General features: G+C 45.8%; 1 protein-coding gene across 1 annotated transcript; it reads left to right on the top strand.

Annotated features, from left to right (window-relative positions):
* The first annotated feature begins 1,987 nt into the window (after positions 1 to 1,987).
* On the top strand, positions 1,988 to 24,246 carry LOC100380705 (polyunsaturated fatty acid lipoxygenase ALOX12). Its single transcript, XM_014156315.3, has 15 exons — positions 1,988 to 2,364; positions 4,575 to 4,721; positions 6,995 to 7,196; positions 7,402 to 7,483; positions 7,685 to 7,807; positions 9,234 to 9,340; positions 10,534 to 10,706; positions 17,819 to 17,962; positions 18,343 to 18,546; positions 19,041 to 19,127; positions 19,623 to 19,792; positions 19,975 to 20,096; positions 20,354 to 20,454; positions 20,837 to 21,007; positions 21,792 to 24,246. Exons 2-15 carry the CDS (start codon positions 4,575 to 4,577, stop codon positions 21,969 to 21,971), a joined length of 2,013 nt encoding a protein of 670 aa, XP_014011790.3. The 5' UTR covers positions 1,988 to 2,364; the 3' UTR covers positions 21,972 to 24,246.
* The last annotated feature ends 1 nt before the right edge of the window (position 24,247 follows it).

The following is a 24,247-nucleotide window of genomic DNA, read 5'->3' as shown; positions in this document are numbered from 1 at the left end:
CTGTACTTTTTCAAACAGGAAGTGTGTTGAGTGCTGTGCAATATCTAGCATATTAGTCTGCAATGCAGGCCAAGCTGTGATCATCTTATTACTCAAAGCATAATCTCTCGTGGACAGACATCGTAAAGATTTTAGTTCTGGGCTAACCAAGATTACTCATAGCAGAAATATCAGTAGACATGCTAAAACTATGTGGAATCATGGGGCATCTTGACTGAAAGGTCCTGGAAATGTCTGTGTGACCAGTATTACTCGAAGAGGAACTATTGACGATGATAAACCAATGATAAGCGCAAGTGGCAAGAAGCCAATGGAAGGATGTTCACTAGTAGACAATCCAGTACCATGTTGACACTAGGTTATAACCTGGGGCATCTTGACCGAAAGGTCTTAAGTTCTTCATGAAGTGTGACTGTTGTTTCTGTGTCTTCACCCATTTTGTGTAGTGTGTGTGTCCAGCTTCCTCTATCGCTCTGAGTTGGGCCAGTCGAGTGCTAGGAACACATCTGTTCCTAGGTTGGTTGGAGATGTGACAGACAGACGGTCAATGTCTCTCACACGCACACAAACTCTGGGGATGACGTCACCATTTGGTGCTTCTAGAGAGTTTAGGCTGCAGATTTGGTCTGAGTGGAGCAGAACGGAACAGCTGTGTTCTGTAGAACACTACAGAATGTTTCAGAATGATGGAATGTTTAGAACAGACATGATTCTAATCCACAGGATGGAGAAGATCTTGTCAATTCTACACATGACAAAATAGAACTTCCAGTCTCTCCCACTTGTACTAAACACACACGGCAGACAATCTATAGATATTCTCAGACCACATCTTAGATAGCATCCTTGTCTCATAGACTAGATGTAACATAGTAAACTAAGTCTGGAACACTCAAGTTAGTATGTTATGTTACATTTGGTAGGGTTACATAAGACAGAAGTTTACTTAAGGCCAAAACGAAAGTAGGGTGGTTGGACGGTTGTGTGTATAACGCCAACGTCTAGCAACCCAAAGGTTGTTAGAATCTCATCGTTTTAGCTAATTAGCAACTTTTACTACTTTTTAGCTACTTATTCCCCTAACCATTTAACCTAACTCCTAGCCTAGCTAACATTGGCCACCTAGCCAACATTAGCCACAACACATTGGAAGTTGTAACATATTGTACAAATTGCATTTCCTAACATATCATTTGAAATGGATGATGGACATCCACAAATGAATACATACCACACGAAACATATCATACAGTACTATTTGGAGTGTTCCAGGATTTACGTTGCCTATGTTACGTCTACCCCTGAGTCCAGGCTGTGCATAGAAGCTTTTAGAGTGACTGACAGGATGCTTGTTGACATGCAGTTCTAGTTAAAAGTTTTAATATTTTCTACATTATAGAATAATAGTGAACACATCAAAACTATGAAATAACACATATGGAATCATGTAGTAGCCAAAAAATTGTTAAACAAATAAAAATATATTTTTTTATGTTTGATGACGGCTTTGCACACTTGAATGAGTAGGTGTGTCCAAACTGTTGACTGGTACTGTATGTATGTATATATTATTTATTTTTTGATGCGTTGGACCTTTTAACTGAAATGTTTACTGCTGCAGGTCTAAAGCCACAGACAAATAATAGTCCTCTTTAATTTATCTAACTTTTCTAGCTATGTGTTATTTCATAGTTGTGATGTCTTCACTATTATTCTACAATGTAAGAAGTCATATTTTCTCTGAATGCATTTCCTTTTTTTTTTATTCTCGGTATTAGACTTCCCTACAGGGGTTGTCTAAAGAGGACATCAGATATTACACTAATACACTATTATATATAACATCATAGTGCGTAAACTATTGTATGGAGGTGTATCCTGAGGAGAGATGCTTGTTTACATATATTTAGACGGCAGGCTTTGAAAGATCTCGCAGATAGTGATTGTTTGTCAACCTTATCTGTCTGTAGGGACTTGTCGAAGTTGGTGTACTTCCTTGTGCTAGAGCGAGAGAGTGGAAGGGGGAGCAGAGGAAGGGTGTGTGTAGACCTAAACAAAGTGAGAAAGAGAGGGAGAGAAGCCAATTCATTAGTTTGGAAATGTGGACAGGTAGTAAGAGCGTGTGCATGACAGAGCAAGGGAGAGATATGGTCTCATCAGAGAGGATGTTTGCAACATAGCATATTGCAGTTGGACCACTGAACTGGTGCACAGTAGTGTGAACATGCTAACTGTGAGATTTCAGAGAGAGGGGGAAGAGGGAGAGAGTTACTGACACAGAAACAAAGAGCAGAGGGAGAGAGAGAGTGGTAAAGAGATACATTAGACAGTGGACTTTCTGTTCCTTTCACTAACAGCACTGAGGTATGTCCTTCCTTTTACCTTTTTGTTTTTACTGTGGACTGGGTTTGTACCTAAGGGAATGCTATAGGAATGCAAGGTAAAAAAGTATAGAACGTTTTGAACAGTTTGAACATGAAATCCTCTGTTGAGTAATTTGAGGAGAACAGAGAGTATAGATATAGATGTGAGACTGTGCGGTAGTAGTTCTGTAAACTACAGTCGGTACTCATATTGTGGTGTACGAGACTACAACCAGACCGTGTAGTGTCATAAATAACTACTAACTAATAACTACTAACTACCGGCATCCGAATGGTTGACCTAACGGAGAATGTCTCAATCTGCACTATGTTGTCAGAAATATCTATCTTCATTTGTATAGCTGAAAAGCAGAAGTTTGCGGTGGTAGTCTTTGAGACCATGTTGTAGGACAGGGACTGTGGACATGATGTTTAGAATGCCGCCTTTTGATCATTGTCTTCGGAACAAGCTATGCTCAGAACCACGCAGTATAACACTATTTCCTCTAAAGGCAATTTGAAGGATGGGGAAATCCTTTTTAAAGCTGATAGTTTAAACCTTTAAATCTACATAAATATCACCAACTGGTACATGATGTATTTCCCAATGAGCCACTCTTCCAGTTAATCTGCTAGCTGGCTCAACTCTCACCGTCCAGTCTACTACAGCCTAAAGGATTGGGTTACTCCCAGAATGCTATAATAGATCACAAATACCAACAACACAAAGGGGTGATTATAGAAATAGAATTAATAGAATGCATCAAAGAATTCTGGCTCAACTCTCACAGTAAATTCTAATGCCTGAAGGATTGGAATAACCTTAGAATGCTATTATAATAGAACACCAATAGCACCTACACAAAGATGTGATATTTCTGTTTAGCTGCTTCAACACCAGCATTTCTTGTTGTTTGGGGTTTTAGGCTGGGTTTCTGTACAGCACTTTGAGATATCAGCTGACGTAAGAAGGCCTTTATAAATACATTTGATATCGTTGTCTCCCCATTGTTTTCGCTATATTAGAATAAAAATAGCACTTTCCCCAAGGGATGTGGGTATTAATTTACTCGACTGTTGAAGTAAATTCTGAAGAATTCCTATGCAGGATTGTGCAATGCTATTGTTTAATACCAATGGCACCACCCACACTGTATCACAGGCAAGCATAACCTGTTCTGTAAGAGTTACACTGCATTTTTTTCACTTTTAATCATTTAGCAGGCACTCTTAATCCAGAACAATTTACAGTAGTCCATTCCCATGGGGATTGAACCCACAACCCCAGTGTTGCAAGCACCCTGCTCTACTAACTGAGCCAATACGAAACTACTTGGCAACACTCTTTGGTTGCTTCACAAATAGCATCCTATTCCCTATATAGTGCACTACTTTTGACCAGGGTCCATAGGGGCCTGTTAAAAGTAGTGCACTACATAGGGAATAGGGTGCCATTTTGGAGGCAGGCAGCCTAAGTTAATAAGTGATATCACTGTAGGGAAAGAGCTGAACCGACTACACACTAGAAAAAAATGACATCTAAAAGCACAGGTGCAAATAGCAGCTTAAAGTGAGGTAAGAGTCTGGCGTTTTCCCAGCTCACAGTACATCCTCACCAGGGGTACTGAGTGTATCTACCTGTTTACCTGGATATCCTCATAGGGGTACTGAGTGTATCTACCTGTTTACCTGGATATCCTCATGGGGGTACTGAGTGTATCTACCTGTTTACCTGGATATCCTCATAGGGTTACTGAGTGTATCTACCTGTTTACCTGGATATCCTCATAGGGGTACTGAGTGTATCTACCTGTTTACCTGGATATCCTCATAGGGGTACTGAGTGTATCTACAGTACCTGGTATGATACACATAATAAAAGTGTTCTAAGTTACTAAATCTGTCCCCTCATATGTCAAGGTGATTTAAGAGCTTGAGGATGTATTTTCCCTCCATTGTAAGTCTAGAGGTGCAGGTATGTTCCTAACAGGTATGTTCTCATAACTGTCTAACTGGTGTAGGCTACTCATCCATGCATGTCCTTAGACTCCTCGGTAGAATTGACCCTTAGGCACACAGATGTAGGCTCATTCCTCCACCTCGACAGGTCATTGCATGCCAAGTTGCCAGTAGATGTGGTGACAGTGTTTTGTCATTTTGGAGGTCATAAAATGTTTTGTCAATATTGTGTGTGTGTGTGTGTGTCTTTAGATGGAGGAGTATAATGTTACAGTTGCTACAGGAACATCAGAGTATTCAGGGACCAATAACTACATATACATTACTCTGGTGGGAGAGAACGGAGACAGCGAGAGAACAACACTGGATAACCCTGGACTGGACTTCTGTAGAGGAGCGGTGAGTATGGCAGCACTGTGCGTGCATGCGTGCGTGTGTGTGCATTCATGCTCCCAACCCTTCTCTCTCACTCAAAAGGATCCGTATAACATGTCCCTCGCTCCCTTTCTCTCCCTCTCTCTTCCTCCCTCGCTAACTCCCTCCCTATCTTTCCTTCCCTCGCTATCTCCCGCTCCCTCCCTCCCTATCTTTCCCTCCCTCCCTCCCTATCTCCTGCTCCCTCCCTATCTTCCCTCCCTATCTTTCCCTCCCTCCATCCCTATCTTTCCCTCCCTCCCTCCCTCCCTTCCTATCTTTCCCTCCCTATCTTTCCCTCCCTTCCTATCTTTCCCTCCCTATCTTTCCCTCCCTCCCTCCCTCCCTCCCTCCCTCCCTCCCTCCCTCCCTCCCTCCCTCCCTCCCTCCCTCCCTCCCTTCCTATCTTTCCCTCCCTCCCTATCTTTCCTTCCCTCGCTATCTCCCACTCCCTCCCTCCCTATCTTTCCCTCCCTCCCTATCTCCTGCTCCCTCCCTCCCTATCTTCCCTCCCTATCTTTCCCTCACTCGCTCCCTCCCTATCTTTCCCTCCCTCCCTCCCTTCCTATCTTTCCCTCCCTATCTTTCCCTCCCTCCCTCCCTTCCTATCTTTCCCTCCCTATCTTTCCCTCCCTCCCTCCCTTCCTATCTTTCCCTCCCTCCCTCCCTCCCTTCCTATCTTTCCCTCCCTATCTTTCCCTCCCTCCCTCCCTCCCTATCTTTCCCTCCCTCCCTCCCTTCCTATCTTTCCCTCCCTCCCTCCCTCCCTTCCTATCTTTCCCTCCCTATCTTTCCCTCCCTCCCTATCTTTCCCTCCCTATCTTTCCCTCCCTCCCTCCCTTCCTATCTTTCCCTCCCTATCTTTCCCTCCCTATCTTTCCCTCCCTCCCTCCCTATCTTTCCCTCCCTCCCTCCCTATCTTTCCCTCCCTCCCTCCCTCCCTTCCTATCTTTCCCTCCCTATCTTTCCCTCCCTCCCTATCTTTCCCTCCCTCCCTCCCTTCCTATCTTCCCTCCCTATCTTTCCCTCCCTATCTTTCCCTCCCTCCCTCCCTTCCTATCTTTCCCTCCCTATCTTTCCCTCCCTCCCTCCCTTCCTATCTTTCCCTCCCTATCTTTCCCTCCCTCCCTCCCTTCCTATCTTTCCCTCCCTATCTTTCCCTCCCTATCTTTCCCTCCCTCCCTCCCTATCTTTCCCTCCCTCCCTCCCTCCCTCCCTTCCTATCTTTCCCTCCCTATCTTTCCCTCCCTCCCTGTCTTTCCCTCCCTATCTTTCCCTCCCTATCTTTCCCTCCCTCCCTCCCTTCCTATCTTTCCCTCCCTATCTTTCCCTCCCTCCCTCCCTCCCTTCCTATCTTTCCCTCCCTATCTTTCCCTCCCTCCCTCCCTTCCTATCTTTCCCTCCCTATCTTTCCCTCCCTCCCTCCCTTCCTATCTTTCCCTCCCTATCTTTCCCTCCCTATCTTTCCCTCCCTCCCTCCCTATCTTTCCCTCCCTCCCTCCCTATCTTTCCCTCCCTCCCTCCCTCCCTTCCTATCTTTCCCTCCCTATCTTTCCCTCCCTCCCTCCCTTCCTATCTTTCCCTCCCTCCTGTCTTTCCCTCCCTCCCTGTCTTTCCCTCCCTATCTTTCCCTCCCTCCCTATCTCCTGCTCCCTCCCTCCCTATCTTTCCCTCCCTGTCTTTCCCTCCCTCCCTCCCTCCCTATCTTTCCCTCCCTCCCTCCCTCCCTCCCTCCCTCCCTTTCCCTCCCTCCCTCCCTCTCCTCCCTCCCTCCCTCCCTCCCTCCCTCCCTCCCTCCCTCCCTCCCTCCCTCCCTCCCTCCCTCCCTCCCTCCCTCCCTCCCTCCCTCCCTATCTTTCCCTCCCTCCCTCCCTTCCTATCTTTCCCTCCCTATCTTTCCCTCCCTCCCTCCCTATCTTCCCTCCCTATCTTTCCCTCCCTCCCTTCCTATCTTTCCCTCCCTCCCTCCCTCCCTCCTCCCTCCCTCCCTCCCTCCCTCCCTCCCTCCCTCCCTCCCTCCCTCCCTCCCTCCCTCCCTATCTTTCCCTCTCTCTCTATCTTTCCCTCCCTCCCTCCCTCCCTATCTTTCCCTCCCTATCTTTCCCTCCCTCCCTATCTTTCCCTCTCTCTCTATCTTTCCCTCCCTCGCTCCCTATCTTTCCCTCCCTCCCTATCTTTCCCTCGCTCTCTATCTTTCCCTCCCTCCCTCCCTCCCTCCCTCCCTCCCTCCCTATCACCCGCTCCCTTCCTCCCTCCAGGTGGATGAATACAAGGTGTGTAGCCCGTCTCCTCTGGGTCGTGTTCTTTTGGTGCGTCTGGAGAAACAGAGGTACTGGGTAGAGGATAACTGGTTCTGTCGCTATGTCACCGTGGCGCCACCAGGTGGTGGTACAGCCCTCACCTTCCCCTGTTACCGCTGGCTCATAGGAAATGTCAAGGTGGAGCTACGAGAAGGCACAGGTAAATGGAAAAGAAAGAGGTTGCCCTTCAAGATACGGATCTCAAGTTTTGTGATAAAGGTTAGGTTTTGGGGCGAGAAAGCTGATCCTAGATCTGTGTCCTAGATTTGGTGAAAACAAAGGATGAAGGTCAAACAGTGGTTAGAGAAGGATGTGAGTGAGTCATCTCTCTGTCTTTATCTTCTCTCTCTCACTCCCTCCTTCAGCAATGAGACTCAGTGACGACACATCTCCTCAGCTTTTGGCTCACAGAAAAGCAGAACTGCAGGAGAGACAGGCGGTATACAGGTCAGTTACATTCCAGAAATGTTGTTAGAGACACATGCATCCATTTACAGTATGTGTACATGCACAGACACCAATACACACACACACACACACACACACACACACACACACACACACACACACACACACGCGTGTCTCAATTCCAATCCCTCCAGAAACTGAGCCAAGTTCTTGCGGTTGCGTTGTCTGTTGTTTTTCCAGATGGGTTGCATGGGCTCCTGGGATTCCCAAGTGTATCGATGCGAAGACCGAGGCAGACCTTCATCAGGATGTTCGCTTCGACAATGAGAAGAGGAGTGACTTTGAGGGTTCCTTACACTACGCGTGAGTCATACAGACACCCCCCCTTAAGCCCTTCCCATATTGCCTAATATGCAGTTGAAGTTGGAAGTTTACATACACCTTAGCCAAATACATTTAAACTCAGTTTTTCACATTCCCTACATTTAATCCTCACATTCCCAGTGGGTCAGAAGTTTACATACAATCAATTAGTATTTGGTAGCATTGACTTTAAATTGTTTAACTTGGGTCAAACGTTTTGGGTAGCCTTCCACAAGCTTTCTACAAGTGAATTTTAGCACATTCCTCCTGACAGAGCTGGTGTAACTGAGTCAGGTTTGTAGGCCTCCTTGCTCGCACACACTTTTTCAGTTCTGCCCACAAATGTTCTATAGGCTGAGGTCAGGGCTTTGTGATGGCCACTCCAATACCTTGACTTTGTTTTCCTTAAGCCATTTTGCCACAACTTTGGAACTATGCTTGGGGTCATTGTTCATTTGGAAGACCCATTTGCGACCAAGCTTTAACTTCCTGACTGATGTCTTGAGATGTTGCTTCAATATATCTACATCATTTTCCTGCCTCATGATGCCATCTATTTTGTGAAGTGCACCAGTCCCTCCTGCAGCAAAGCACCCCCACAACATGATGCTGCCACCCCCATGCTTCACGGTTGGGATGGTGGTCTTCGGCTTGCAAGCCTCCCCCTTTTTCCTCCAAACATAACGATGGTCATTATGGCCAAATAGTTCTATTTTTGTTACATCAGACCAGAGGACATTTCTCCAAAAAGTATGATCTTTGTCCCCATGTGCAGTTGCAAACCGTAGTTTGGCTTTTTTATGGCAGTTTTGGAGCAGTGGCTTCTTCCTTGCCGAGCGGCCTTTCAGTTTATGTCGATATAGGACTCGTTTTACTATGAGTATAGATTCTTTTTTTACCTGTTTCCTCCAGCATTTTCACAAGGTCCTTTGCTGTTATTCTGGGATTGATTTGCATTTTTCGCACAAAAGTACGTTCATCTCTAGGAGACAGAACGCGTCTCCTTCCTGAGCGATATGACGGCTGCGTGGTCCAATGGTGTTTATTCCAATTCCAATTGACTCAAATTATGTCAATTAGCGTATCAGAAGCTTCAAAAGCCATGACATCATTTTCTGGAATTTTCCAAGCTGTTTAAAGGCACAGTCAACTTAGTGTATGGAAAAATGATGTGTCTTGCACAACGTACATGTACTAACTGACTTGCCAAAACTATAGTTTGTTAACAAGACATTTCTGGAGTGGTTGAAAAAACGAGTTTTAATGACTCCAACCTAAGTGTGTGTGAACTTCCGACTTCAACTGTAGTAGCTTCCTTATTTTATGAAAATGTGTTTGAAAATGGTCTTTCCTGTCTGTCTCTTTTTCTCCCCCCCCTCTCCCCCCTCCCTCCCTCATTCCCTCCCCCCTCTTTCCCCTCTCTCAGTCTTCTAGAGCTGTCTTTGAAGAAGCTAGCGATCAGGTTCGGGAAGTCATGGGACAATCTGGATGACTTCAAACGATGCTTCTGGAAACTCAGGAGCCCCATATCTGGTAGAGTACAGTGGCACATAAATAGACTACTGAATAGAGCATTGTGGGTACTGTTGTACATAATGCTACAGGTACACAACATGGCCAAAGTATTCAACCCGCCCGCCCTTCAGCCACATAATTTTTAATGACTCCAAAACTGTCCGTCCTGCGGGATATAACCGCAGGGACTGGGGTTATGAGTCAACCCGTGCATCACTAGACTTTCAACGTGGCACCGTCATAGGATGCCACCTTTCCAACAAGTCAGTTAGTTAAATTTCTTCCCTGCAGAGCTGCCCCGGTCAACTGTAAGTGCTGTTATTGTGAAGTGTACAGAAATGAGATTGTCGAGATCGGTGTGAAATAACTTGATTGGCCTGCACAGAGCCCTGACAGGCCTATTCACCCAACATCAGTGCCCGACCTCACTAATGCTCTTGTGGCTGAATGGAAGCAAGTCCCCGCAGAAATGTTCCAACATCTAGTGGAAAGCCTTCCCAGAAGAGTGGAGGCTTTTATAGCAGCAAAGGGGACCAACTCCATATTAATGCCCATGATTTTGGAATGAGATGTTCGACATACTTTGGAGTGAGATGTTCAACATAATTTTGGCCATGTACTTTATTAGAGTTAGAGGTGCTATTCCTCGTAGAGCATAGGCCAACACTTTTTACAGCTGTCTCTTCCTGTTTCATTGGGGAAGTGAGGCCTTTGAATATTGCAACACCAGTGTGTGTAACTCAGTCAGTATTTATTATTTTCAATCTTTGATTAAACAATTGTTTCTCCTTCAATATATAGTCCATTATTCATATTCTTACACTACAGATCACTCTTTTGTTGCTTACAATTTTTCTGCACAGCAGTAAATGCAAACTTGTAGGTTATTCAAGGTTTTAAAAGGCTTCTAAAGTTTGGTCTATTCCACTTTAAAATGTCAGACTTGATTTGCTCTAATGAAAAATGTATCAACCCTTACAAAAAATGTCCATGAATTATAATCCACATAATAATTCACATTTCCTGTTGCTGCAGGATAATTTTCCTGCTGTAGCAAACTGGTCAAATTAAGATCCTACATTTGTACGGTATAAGCCTTCTCTGTCTTTACCCTGTCAGTCCTATTATATATTCATGTAGATTGTTATATAAAGAATTGTTTATTCAGACAGTACTTTTTTATTTTGTGATTGATCAATTGATGGTTCCAGAGTACTGTATGGAGCACTGGAAGGAAGACTCGTTCTTCGGATACCAGTGTCTGAACGGTTCAAACCCCAGAATGATCCAGCGCTGCAAAAAGCTTCCGGGAAACTTCCCCGTCTCTGGAGACATGGTGCAGGGGTCGCTGGCCCCAAGGACCACCCTGGAGAAGGAACTCAAGGTGGGGCCCCTCTGTCTCTCTGGCTGCGTTCCAAATGCCACCCTATACTAACCCTAATGCTTGCTTCATCTCCATATCCTGGTTTAACCCTGACCCTAACTCCACCCCCAACCCTAACCTAGAGAGGAAGAAGTTCAATAAAAAAGAATGTATTTATTTGCTCAATCTGATTGTCTTTTTTATATTTTATATTAAATGTTATTAGATCACGCACTTTAACATAGAACTTATCTTTGGAGCACTTAATCCCTTCATCCCTTGGGGGGATTTCCAACTATGTATTTATTTATTTAATTGATCCAGTTTGCATGTTTAATGATTTTATTATATAACATTTGTTTTAAAATGTAACTTGTTTTACCCTCAGGACTTCATCAACAATTGTCTTCCTCCGGTTGTTGAACTGTCATGCGTGACCCCTCGGCCTTTCATGTTCTCCCACCCTCTCCAGAACAGTCTGATGTACAGTATAGAAACAGGGCAGAAAGTTGCAATAGGCCCGAGCAACCCAAGGTTTCATACCAGCATGAACAGAAACCTAACCCTAGTCTCAACCCTAACCCTAGTCTCAACCCTAAACCTAGTCTCAACCGTAACCCTAGTCTCAACAGTAACCCTAGTCTCAACCCTAACCCTAGTCTCAACCCTAAACCTAGTCTCAACCGTAACCCTAGTCTCAACAGTAACCCTAGCCACAACGCTAACTCTAGCCACAACCCTAACTCTAGTCTCTACCGTAACCCTAGTCTCAACCCTAACCCTAGTCTCAACCCTAACCCTAGTCTCAACCCTAAACCTAGTCTCAACCCTAACCCTAGTCTCAACCCTAACCCTAGTCTCAACCCTAAACCTAGTTTCTACCGTAACCCTAGTCTCAACCCTAACCCTAGTCTCAACCCTAACCCTAGTCTCAACCCTAAACCTAGTCTCAACCCTAAACCTAGTCTCAACCCTAAACCTAGTTTCAACCCTAACCCTAGTCTCAACCCTAACCCTAGTCTCAACCCTAACCCTAGTCTCTACTGTAACCCTAGTTTAAACCCTAACCCTAGCCTCAACCCTAACCCTAGCCACAACCCTAGTCTCAACCCTAATCCTAGTCTCAACCCTAACCCTAGTCTCAACCCTAACCCTCAACCCTAAACCTAGCCACAACTAGTCTCAACCCTAACCCTAGTCTCAACCCCAACCCTAGTCTCAACCCTAACCCTAGTCTCAACCCCAACCCTAGTCTCAACCCTAACCCTAGTCTCTACTGTAACCATAGTTTAAACCCTAACCCTAGTCTCAACCCTAACCCTAGTCTCAACACTAACCTTAGTCTCAACCCTAACCCTAGCCACAACCCTAACCGTAGTCTAACCCTTGTCTCAATCCTAACCCTAGTCTCAACCCTAACCCTAGCCACAACCCTAACCCTAGTCTCAACCCTAACCCTAGCCTCAACCCTAACCCTAGTCTCAACCCTAACCCTCAACCCTAAACCTAGCCACAACTAGTCTCAACCCTAACCCTAGTCTCAACCCCAACCCTAGTCTCAACCCTAACCCTAGTCTCAACCCCAACCCTAGTCTCAACCCTAACCCTAGTCTCTACTGTAACCATAGTTTAAACCCTAACCCTAGTCTCAACCCTAACCCTAGTCTCAACACTAACCTTAGTCTCAACCCTAACCCTAGCCACAACCCTAACCGTAGTCTAACCCTAGTCTCAATCCTAACCCTAGTCTCAACCCTAACCCTAGCCACAACCCTAACCCTAGTCTCAACCCTAGTCTCAACCCTAACCCTAGCCTCAACTCTAACCCTAGTCTCACCCCTAGACTCAACCCTAACCCTAGTCTCAACCCTAACCCTAGTCTCAACCCTAACCCTAGCCTCAAACCTCACCCTAGCCACAACCCTAACCCTAGCTACAACCATAACCCTAGTCTCAACCCTAACCCTAGTCTCAACCCTAACCCTAGTCTCAACCTAAACCCTAGCCTCAACCCTAACCCTAGGCTCAACCGTAACCCTAGGCTCAACAGTAACCCTAGTCTCAACCCTAACCCTAGTCTCAACCCTAACCCTAGTCTCAACCCTAGTCTCAACCCTAACCCTAGCCACAACCCTAACCCTAGTTTCAACCCTAACCCTAGTCTCAACCCTAAACCTAGTCTCAACCCTAACCCTAGTCTCAACCCTAACCCTTGGCTTAACCCTAACCCTAGTCTTAACCCTAACCCTAGTCTCAACCCTAACCCTAGTCTTAACCCTAACCCTAGCTACACAGCTACACAGATCCTCTTTAAAGCGCTCAGACACAGCGGATACACCAAGGCATTTCTAGGCACAGTCAAAGCAGAGGTAAAGAGGGACCTGGAGTGTGGGGAACCTCCTAGCCAGTCCTATGAGTTAGACATTATTCCATTTGTAATAACGATTTGAACCATTGAAACCATTCAAATTTCTTTGTTTGATAGCACTTATGATTGTCCTTAATACGTACTTTTTATTTCTTTATTTATTGGGCGGTTCTCCTTTTTGGCCCTCCCCTTTTCCCTTATCTTTCTTTCCTTTGATCCCTAAACTAAACCCCTAGTTCCTAATTCATAATCCCTATACCTAAACTTAACCCTTAGACCCTAATACTTAACCCTAACCCCTAGTTCCTAAATCCTAATCCCAGTCCCTATACCTAACCTTAACCCCTAGTTCCTCAATCCTAATCCTAATCCCCCATCCCATCCCAACCCTAACCCCTAGACGCCATACCTAACCCTAATCCCTAGTTCCTAAATCCTAACCCTAATCCCCCACCCTAACTCCTAGACCCTCATGCCTAACCCTAACCTCTAGACCCCCATACCTAATCCCAATTTAACCCTGACCCTAACTTTAACCCTGACCCTAACCCCAACCCTAACTCTAACCCCTAGTTCCTAAATCCTAACCCTAATTTCCCACCCTAACCTTAACCCCTAGACCCCCATATCGAAACCCTAACCCCTGGACCCCCTATACCTAACCCTAACCCCTAGACCCTTATACCTAACCCTAACCCCTAGACCCTTATACCTAACTCTAACCCCTAGACCCTTATACCTAACGCTAACCCCTAGACCCTTATACCTAACTCTAACCCCTAGACCCTTATACCTAACTCTAACCCCTAGACCCTTATACCTAACCCTAACCCCTCGACCCCTATACCTAACTCTAACCCCTAGACCCTTATACCTAACTCTAACCCCTAGACCCTTATACCTAACTCTAACCCCTAGACCCTTATACCTAACTCTAACCCCTAGACCCTTATACCTAACCCTAACCCCTAGACCCTTATACCTAACCCTAACCCCTAGACCCTTATACCTAACTCTAACCCCTAGACCCTTATACCTAACTCTAACCCCTAGACCCTTATACCTAACCCTAACCCCTAGACCCTTATACCTAACCCTAACCCCTAGACCCTTATACCTAACCCCTAGACCCTTATACCTAACTCTAACCCCTAGACCCTTATACCTAACCCTAACCCCTAGACCCTTATACCTAACCCCTAGACCCTTATACCTAACTCTAACCCCTAGACCCTTATACCTAACTCTAACCCCTAGACCCTTATACCTAACTCTAACCCCTAGACCCTTATACCTAACCCCTAGACCCTTATACCTAACTCTAACCCCTAGACCCTTATACCTAACCCTAACCCCTAGACCCTTATACCTAACTCGAACCCCTAGACCCTTATACCTAACCCTAACCCCTAGACCCTTATACCTAACTCTAACCTCTAGACCCTTATACCTAACTCTAACCCCTAGACCCTTATACCTAACTCTAACCCCTAGACCCTTATACCTAACTCTAACCCCTAGACCCTTATACCTAACCCTAACCCCTAGACCCTTATACCTAACCCTAACCCCTAGACCCTTATACCTAACTCTAACCCCTAGACCCTTATACCTAACTCTAACCCCTAGACCCTTATACCTAACTCTAACCCCTAGACCCTTATACCTAACTCTAACCCCTAGACCCTTATACCTAACCCTAACCCCTAGACCCCCATATCGAAACCCTAACCCCTAGACCCTTATACCTAACCCTAACCCCTAGACCCTTATACCTAACCCCTAGACCCTTATACCTAACCCTAACCCCTAGACCCTTATACCTAACTCTAACCCCTAGACCCCTATACCTAACTCTAACCCCTAAACCCTTATACCTAACTCTAACCCCTAGACCCCTATACCTAACCCTAACCCCTAGACCCTTATACCTAACCCTAACCCCTCGACCCCTATACCTAACTCTAACCCCTAGACCCTTATACCTAACTCTAACCCCTAGACCCTTATACCTAACTCTAACCCCTAGACCCTTATACCTAACCCTAACCCCTAGACCCTTATACCTAACCCCTAGACCCTTATACCTAACTCTAACCCCTAGACCCTTATACCTAACTCTAACCTCTAGACCCTTATACCTAACTCTAACCTCTAGACCCTTATACCTAACTCTAACCCCTAGACCCTTATACCTAACCCTAACCCCTAGACCCTTATACCTAACCCTAACCCCTAGACCCTTATACCTAACTCTAACCCCTAGACCCTTATACCTAACTCTAACCCCTAGACCCTTATACCTAACTCTAACCCCTAGACCCTTATACCTAACCCTAACCCCTAGACCCTTATACCTAACTCTAACCCCTAGACCCTTATACCTAACCCTAACCCCTAGACCCTTATACCTAACCCTAACCCCTAGACCCTTATACCTAACCCTAACCCCTAGACCCTTATACCTAACTCTAACCCCTAGACCCTTATACCTAACTCTAACCCCTAGACCCTTATACCTAACCCTAACCCCTAGACCCTTATACCTAACCCTAACCCCTAGACCCTTATACCTAACCCTAACCTCTAGACCCTTATACCTAACTCTAACCCCTAGACCCTTATACCTAACCCTAACCCCTAGACCCTTATACCTAACTCTAACCCCTAGACCCTTATACCTAACGCTAACCCCTAGACCCTTATACCTAACCCTAACCCCTAGACCCTTATACCTAACTCTAACCCCTAGACCCTTATACCTAACTCTAACCCCTAGACCCTTATACCTAACTCTAACCCCTAGACCCTTATACCTAACCCTAACCTCTAGACCCTTATACCTAACCCTAACCCCTAGACCCTTATACCTAACTCTAACCCCTAGACCCTTATACCTAACTCTAACCCCTAGACCCTTATACCTAACTCTAACCCCTAGACCCTTATACCTAACCCTAACCCCTAGACCCCCATATCGAAACCCTAACCCCTAGACCCTTATACCTAACCCTAACCCCTTATACCTAACCCTAACCCCTAGACCCTTATACCTAACCCTAACCCCTAGACCCTTATACCTAACTCTAACCCCTAGACCCCTATACCTAACTCTAACCCCTAAACCCTTATATCTAACTCTAACCCCTAGACCCTTATACCTAACCCTAACCCCTCGACCCCTATACCTAACTCTAACCCCTAGACCCTTATACCTAACTCTAACCCCTAGACCCTTATACCTAACCCTAACCCCTAGACCCTTATACCTAACTCTAACCCCTAGACCCTTATACCTAACCCTAACCCCTAGACCCTTATACCTAACTCTAACCCCTAGACCCTTATACCTAACTCTAACCCCTAGACCCTTATACCTAACTCTAACCCCTAGACCCTTATACCTAACTCTAACCTCTAGACCCTTATACCTAACCCTAACCCCTAGACCCTTATACCTAACCCTAACCCCTAGACCCTTATACCTAACTCTAACCCCTAGACCCTTATACCTAACTCTAACCCCTAGACCCTTATACCTAACCCTAACCCCTAGACCCCCATATCGAAACCCTAACCCCTAGACCCTTATACCTAACCCTAACCCCTAGACCCTTATACCTAACCCTAACCCCTAGACCCTTATACCTAACCCTAACCCCTAGACCCTTATACCTAACTCTAACCCCTAGACCCCTATACCTAACTCTAACCCCTAAACCCTTATACCTAACTCTAACCCCTAGACCCTTATACCTAACCCTAACCCCTCGACCCCTATACCTAACTCTAACCCCTAGACCCTTATACCTAACTCTAACCCCTAGACCCTTATACCTAACTCTAACCCCTAGACCCTTATACCTAACTCTAACCCCTAGACCCTTATACCTAACTCTAACCCCTAGACCCTTATACCTAACTCTAACCCCTAGAACCTTATACCTAACTCTAACCCCTAGACCCTTATACCTAACCCTAACCCCTAGACCCTTATACCTAACTCTAACCCCTAGACCCTTATACCTAACTCTAACCCCTAGACCCTTATACCTAACTCTAACCTCTAGACCCTTATACCTAACTCTAACCCCTAGACCCTTATACCTAACCCTAACCCCTAGACCCTTATACCTAACTCTAACCCCTAGACCCTTATACCTAACTCTAACCCCTAGACCCTTATACCTAACTCTAACCCCTAGACCCTTATACCTAACTCTAACCCCTAGACCCTTATACCTAACTCTAACCCCTAGACCCTTATACCTAACTCTAACCCCTAGACCCTTATACCTAACCCTAACCTCTAGACCATCGTTCTGACCTTGGCTCCTGGTCTCTAATTCTTAGTACTGAATCCCTGGTTCTTAACCCAAGCTTTATTTTAAATTCTGATTCTGGTCCTCTTTTATTTTATTTTTTAGTCTTTAAAGTACTTTTATACACAAGTCTTACCATTTATTTTAATGGTTTTGCCAGTGCACATCAGATTTGTCTGTTATTTATTAAACCTAACCCTATTCTCAACCCTAACCCTATTCCCAACCCTAAACCTCAACCCTAACCCTAGTCTCAACCCTAACCCTAGTCTCAACCCTAGCCCTAGTCTCAACCCTAGCCCTAGTCTCAACCCTAACCCTAGTCTCAACCCTAACCCTAGTCTCAACCCTAAGCCTAAACTGAAACCTAACCCTATTCTCAACTCTAACCCTAGTCTCAACCATAACCTTAACCGTCTCTACATATTTTCTGCTCTCTCTAGGTGGGTAACATCTACTTGGTAGACTATGCCATCATGGATGGTGTTCCTACCAACGTAATCAGAGGGAAACCACAGTACATCGCTGCTCCTCTCTGTCTGCTGTATGAACACCCAGACCAGGGACTCATACCCATCGCCATACAGGTACGCCAGGACAGCGGAGTCAATCACCACCTTCCGGAGACACCTGAAACCCCACCTCTTTAAGGAATACCTAGGATAGGATAAAGTAATCCTTCTAACCCCCCCCCCCCCCCTTAAAAGATTTAGATGCACTATTGTAAAGTGGTTGTTCCACTGGATATCATAAGGTGAATCCACCAATTTGTAAGTCGCTCTGGATAAGAAAAGTTTAAAAAAAAAGTTTTTAAAAAAGGTAGGGCTGGACACACACACACACACAAAATCCTAATATTGAGTTGCACCCCCTCAGAACAGCCTCAATTCGTCATCCCAACAAGGATAGTATAAAGCCATAAAAACACACGTTATCTATCCCCCCTCTTCTCCCTCCTCTTCCACAGCTAGGGCAGACTCCTGGCTTGGACACGCCCATCTTCCTGCCTAAAAACCCTCCCCTGGCCTGGTTATTGGCCAAGATCTGGGTCCGTCACTCAGAGTTCCAGGTGTTCCAGCTCCTGTCCCACCTGTTGAGAACTCACCTGGTGGTGGAGGTGTTCTGTGTGTCAACGCTACGACAGCTACCTGCTGTCCATCCAGTATATAAGGTAGGGGGGGGGGGTGGTGGTGGTGGTGGAGTGGTGTGTGCCGTGGCTAACCCCTCTCTCTGTCTCTACTGTAGCTCCTGGCTCCTCACCTGGTGGTGGAGTGGTGTGTGCCGTGGCTAACCCCTCTCTCTGTCTCTACTGTAGCTCCTGGCTCCTCACCTGGTGGTGGAGTGGTGTGTGCCGTGGCTAACCCCTCTCTCTGTCTCTACTGTAGCTCCTGGCTCCTCACCTGGTGGTGGAGTGGTGTGTGCCGTGGCTAACCCCTCTCTCTGTCTCTACTGTAGCTCCTGGCTCCTCACCTGGTGGTGGAGTGGTGTGTGCCGTGGCTAACCCCTCTCTCTGTCTCTACTGTAGCTCCTGGCTCCTCACCTGGTGGTGGAGTGGTGTGTGCCGTGGCTAACCCCTCTCTCTGTCTCTACTGTAGCTCCTGGCTCCTCACCTGGTGGTGGAGTGGTGTGTACTGTGGCTAACCCCTCTCTCTGTCTCTACTGTAGCTCCTGGCTCCTCACCTGCGCTATACTCTGGAGATTAACTGCAGGGGGCGCACTCAGCTCCTCTCAGCTGACGGCATCTTCAAAAGGGTATGTCAAATCAAATGTATTTATATAGCCCTTCTTACATCAGCTGATGTCACAAAGTGCTGTACAGAAACCCAGCCTAAAACCCCAAACAGAAAGAAATGCAGGTGTAAAAGCACGGTGGCTAGGAAAAACTCCCTAGAAAGGCAGGAACCTAGGAAGAAACCTAGAGAGGAACCAGGCTATGAGGGGCGGCCAGTCCTCTTCTGGCTGTGCCGGTGTCAGTCTTACCGTTCTATTCCTTGTTTACATTTTAGCAGACACTTACAGTAGAGATTACAAACATTTTCGTACAGGTCCCCCCCCCCCCGTGGGAATTGAACCCACAACCCTGGTGCCACACAGGACCCCAGTACCTTGAGGGCTCAACTGATCCTATATTGTTGTATTGAGGCAGCTTCAGAAACAAAGAAACTGTTTTTTTTTAAATGTGGTCAAAAAACACAGAATAGTTTTGAAATAGACAAGAGTATAACTGATGAAATACTGTTCCTCCAGGTGGTGTCTACAGGAGGGGAGGGGCTTCTGGTCCTAGCCCAGAATGAGTACAAAGTCCTGACCTACCGCTCTCTGCAGCCCTACCAGGACTTCCAGCAGCGCGGAGCCTCCAAGCTCAGAAACTACTTCTACAGGGAATACAGCCTGATGCTGTGGGACGCCATACACAGGTACAATACCCATCACCACTCCTTTATGACCACAGAGATATTGTTTATAAGGTTGTCGGAGGAAAGCAGGGAGAGGACATGGTCTTCAGGCCTGAAATATGGATATGTTGAAATGCACATTGTGAAAATAAGCTATTTCACCCTCCTCTCTCTCCCCCCCCCCCCCCCCTTCCTCTCCCCAGTTTTGTCTCAGGGATGGTGTCACTGTACTACCATTATGACAGTGATGTAGTGGAGGACACTGAGCTGCAGGCCTGGATAAAGGACATCGCTGACGAGGGCTTCGTTGATGTGCCCAGATTTGGTCAGTCATCCACCACTACCCCCACCTCCTCAGACTCAGGACTGAGTCAGAGTGGTTGACATTTAAAGGCAACGTTACCGTGTTCGTGGAACTGCATTCTCAGAAAACGCTGCATATGTCGGCTGAATCCGAAATAACCTTTAAACGCCAAGCGCGCTGCAACACAGATCTTCGGCGCTACGGATGGACCCTTAGTTGATAATGATGATTTGTTACTGGGTAATATTGACTGGTGTGTGATGTTTCCTTCCTCTCAGGTCTGGCCAGGGAACTACACAACAAGACAGAACTGATCACACTACTGAGTGTAGCTGTCTTCACAAGCTCAGCACAGCATGCAGCCACCAACAATGGACAGGTACACACACACACACACACACACACACACACACACACACACACACACACACACACACACACACACACACACACACAGTCTTGTACAGCTAACCTTGTGGGGGTACACAATTTAGTCCCATTTCAAATCCTATTTTCCCTAACAAGTAATCCTAACCTTAACCCTAGCTCCTAACCCTTAATGTAATTCTAACCCTAATTCTAACCTTAACCCTAAACCCCCTAGAAATGGCATTTGACCTCGTGGGGACTAACAAAATGTCCCCAGTTGGTCAAATGTTTATTTGTTTACTATTCCTGTGGAGGCTTCTGTCTGGTCCCCACAAGAATAGTTAAACACGTCCACACACACACCTATTAAGTTAGTCATCTCACTCTAACAGTTTGACTGGTGTGCGTGGGTACCCAACACCCCGTGCACAATGCGCCACCCTCCCCCGACGGACAAGGACGCTGTTACCATGGAGATGATCATGGACACCCTCCCAGACGTCAGCCAAACATGTTTGGAGATGGCGATCACATGGCACCTGGGACGGCCACAACCGGACGCAGTAAGTTAAAACAACAACAGTGGGTCACAGAGTATGAAATGGGATGAAACTAGAATGCAACGCTCGTCTCCTACCTCCTTTCATTTTTCTTTCCCACCTTTGGTTATAAACATAGATGGGTAAACTGTGATCGCAAGGCGCGGTGAAAAAAGTAACACTCCCTGTACTTTCAATCATAAAATAAAACCAGAGATTCATATAGCTAAATGTAAATATTTCAAGCTAGGATTCTTCACTTCTCCATTTTGCATTTTCTCTCTAGTCTCGGAATTCCCAGACGTAGGCAAACAGCACATTGGTACATCTGCAGATAGACTATTTCCTCTCCACTTTCTTTTCATGCTTTTTAGTTCCCCTCTCTCCCTCCCTACAGGTCTCATTGGGTCAGTACCAGTACCAGTATAGAGCCTTACTCTTCCTCCTTTTGCCCATTTTTCTCATTGGGTCAGTACCAGGAGCAGTACTTTACTGAGCCCCAAGCCCATACTAACCCTACACAACCTCCTTCTCCCCCTCTCTCCTTCCTTCTCCCCACTCTCCCTCCTTCCTTCTCCCCCTCTCTCTCCTTCCTTCTCACCTCTCTCTCCTTCCTTCCTTCTCTCTTCTTCCTTCCTTCTCCCCCTCTCTCCTTCCTTCTCTCCCTCTCCTTCCTTCTCTCCCTGCCTCTCTCTCCTTCCTTCTCCCCCTCTCTCTCCTTCCTTCTCCCCCTCTCTCTCCTTCCTTCTCTCCCTCCCTCTCTCTCCTTCCTTCCTTCTCCCCCTCTCTCCCTCCTTCTCCCCCTCAGATCCCATTGGGTCATTACCAGGAGCAGTACTTCACAGAGTCCCAGGCCCAGGAGGTGATTGACAAGTTCAGACAGGAACTGAAGGAGATAGAGGAACACATCCTGACCCAGAATGAGGGACTAGAGCTGCCCTATCTTTTCCTGCTGCCCAGCCGCATCGAGAACAGCATCACTATATAATATACTGAACTAAAATATAAAATAAGATTTTACAGAGTTACAGTTCATATAAGGAAATCAGTCAATTGAAATACATTCATTAGGCCCTAATCTATATATTTCACATGACTGGGAATACAGATATGCATCTGGACACAAATATATATATTTTTTAAAATAGGGGCGTGGATCAGGAAACCAATGAGTATCTGGTGTGACCACCCTTTGCCTCATCTCCTTTGCATAGAGTTGATCAGGTTTGATTATAGCCTGTGGAATGTTGTCCCACTCCAATTCAATGGCTGTGCAAAGTTTCTGGATATTGGCAGGAACTGAAACACGATGTCGTACACGTCGATCCAGAGCATCCCAAACATGCTCAATGGGTGACGTCTGGTGAGTATGCAGGCCATGGAAGAACTGGGCCATTTTCAGCTTCCAGGAATTGTGTAAAGATCCTTGCGACATGGGGCTGTGCATTATCATGCTGAAACATGAGGTGATGGTGGTGGATGAATGGCACAACAATGGACCTCAGGATCTCGTCACGGTATCTCTGTGCATTCAAATTGCCATCGATAAAATGCAATTGTGTTGGTTGTTCGTAGCTTATGCCTGCCCATACCATAACCTGTTTACAATGTTGACATCAGCAAACCACTCGCCCACAACGTCATACACTTGGTCTGCGGTTGTGAGGCTGGTTGGACGTACTACCAAAATTTCAAAAACGACATTGGAGCCGGCTTATGGTAGAGAAATTAACATTAAATTCTCTGGCAACAACTCTGGTGGACATTCCTGCAGTCAGCATGCCAATTCACACTCCCTCAAAACTTGAGACATTTGTGACATTGTGTTGTGTGACACAACTGAACAGTTTAGAGTGGCCTTTATTGTCCCCAGCACAAGGTAATGATCATGCTGTTTAATCAGCTTCTTGATATGCCACACTTGTCAGGTGGATGAATTATCTTGGCAAAGGAAAAATACCCACTAACAGGGATGTAAATATATTTTTCTGTGTATGGAACATTTCTGGGATCTTTTATTTCAGCTCGTGAAAAATGGGACCAACACTTTACATGTTGCGTTTATATTTTTTTGTTCGGTGTAATAACATAGAACCAAAAGCTTACCTTGACTAGGGAAGAGTTCCCGATGTTGAATAGTCATAGCCACCTAGCTATCTTAGCATCCCTCTCTGTTTGACTGGCTAACTGCATTCACTAGCTGTGAAAGTGAACAAAAAATACAAAATATAGCTCTCTCTCTCGCTCACTTGCTTCTCCTTAATTTTTGAATAGAAATGAATTTGCTCAAAACTGTTCAACTATTGTCTACTCACCACATTTTAAGCACTGCCCTGCTAGCTAGCTGTAGTTTATGCTTTCAGCACTAGATTCATTCTCTGGTCCTTTGATTGGGTGGACAACATATGAATATATTTAGTATAGTTTTAACTTTGTTTCACTATTTTTCTTTTTCTGAAATTCACTGATGAGGATGGTCCTCCCCTGTGAAGCCTTCGCTGATACATATAGTGTAAAAACATAGACCATACATACTATATAGATTAAAACCAGGGACTGGAGCTGCCTTACCTTTTCCTACTGCCCAGCTGCATCGAGAACAGAATCACTGTAGTGAACAGCATCACTATAGAGCAGGGATTCCCAAACTCGGTCATGCCACCCCCTCCCCCCAGCTGCACGGTTAGTTTCTTACCCCAGCACTACACGGCCGATTCAAATAATCAAAGCTTGATGATGAGTTGGATATTTGAACCAGCTGTGTAGCGCTAGGGCAAAACCCAAAGCGTACACCCGGGGGGGTCAGGACAGAGTTTAGGAAACCGTTAGAGAACAGAATCACTTGACCGATTGGGTCTTATCACCATGACCACAAAAATGGACAATGGGTAACATCCCATTCCCAACCGTCTAAAGTGCCTTACCTCTTCCTACTGCCCAGCCGTATAGAGAAAAGCATGTAGACCTCTGTTTAGTCTTGTCCTCTCTTTTGTCTTTAATGTATGGGGCTCAAACACTGGTCGATAGGAGATGTACTGTGATTATTACCTGTAACATTTATAATAATGTAATAAGATAATGTTCTATAACTATGCTATTACACTTGGGGATTTTCTTGCCATGTTACTGTCTATCCAGGGACGGCACTGTAAATTAGCACAAGCTAATATGTTATGGTGCAATGCATCTTACTGTCGTAAATTTCTTTGTGTCAATGTTATTGCATATGACCCTACTCAAATAAAACGTTATTTTTAAAACTAC

This window comes from Salmo salar, chromosome 18 (assembly GCF_965601325.2).
Source record: "Salmo salar chromosome 18, fSalSal1, whole genome shotgun sequence".
Lineage (NCBI taxonomy): Eukaryota > Metazoa > Chordata > Actinopteri > Salmoniformes > Salmonidae > Salmo > Salmo salar.
Note: the sequence above shows the minus strand (reverse complement) of the source record. Positions and strands in the feature narration are given on the sequence as shown.

Bases quoted from the DNA above. Each gene is read 5' to 3' on its own strand.
- LOC100380705 (XM_014156315.3), top strand. From the start codon at position 4,575: ATGGAGGAGTATAATGTTACAGTTGCTACAGGAACATCAGAGTATTCA. The intron at 7,197-7,401 runs GTAAATGGAAAA...TCCCTCCTTCAG, and splicing joins GGAGCTACGAGAAGGCACAG to CAATGAGACTCAGTGACGAC. The intron at 19,793-19,974 runs GTACAATACCCA...TCCTCTCCCCAG, and splicing joins CTGTGGGACGCCATACACAG to TTTTGTCTCAGGGATGGTGT.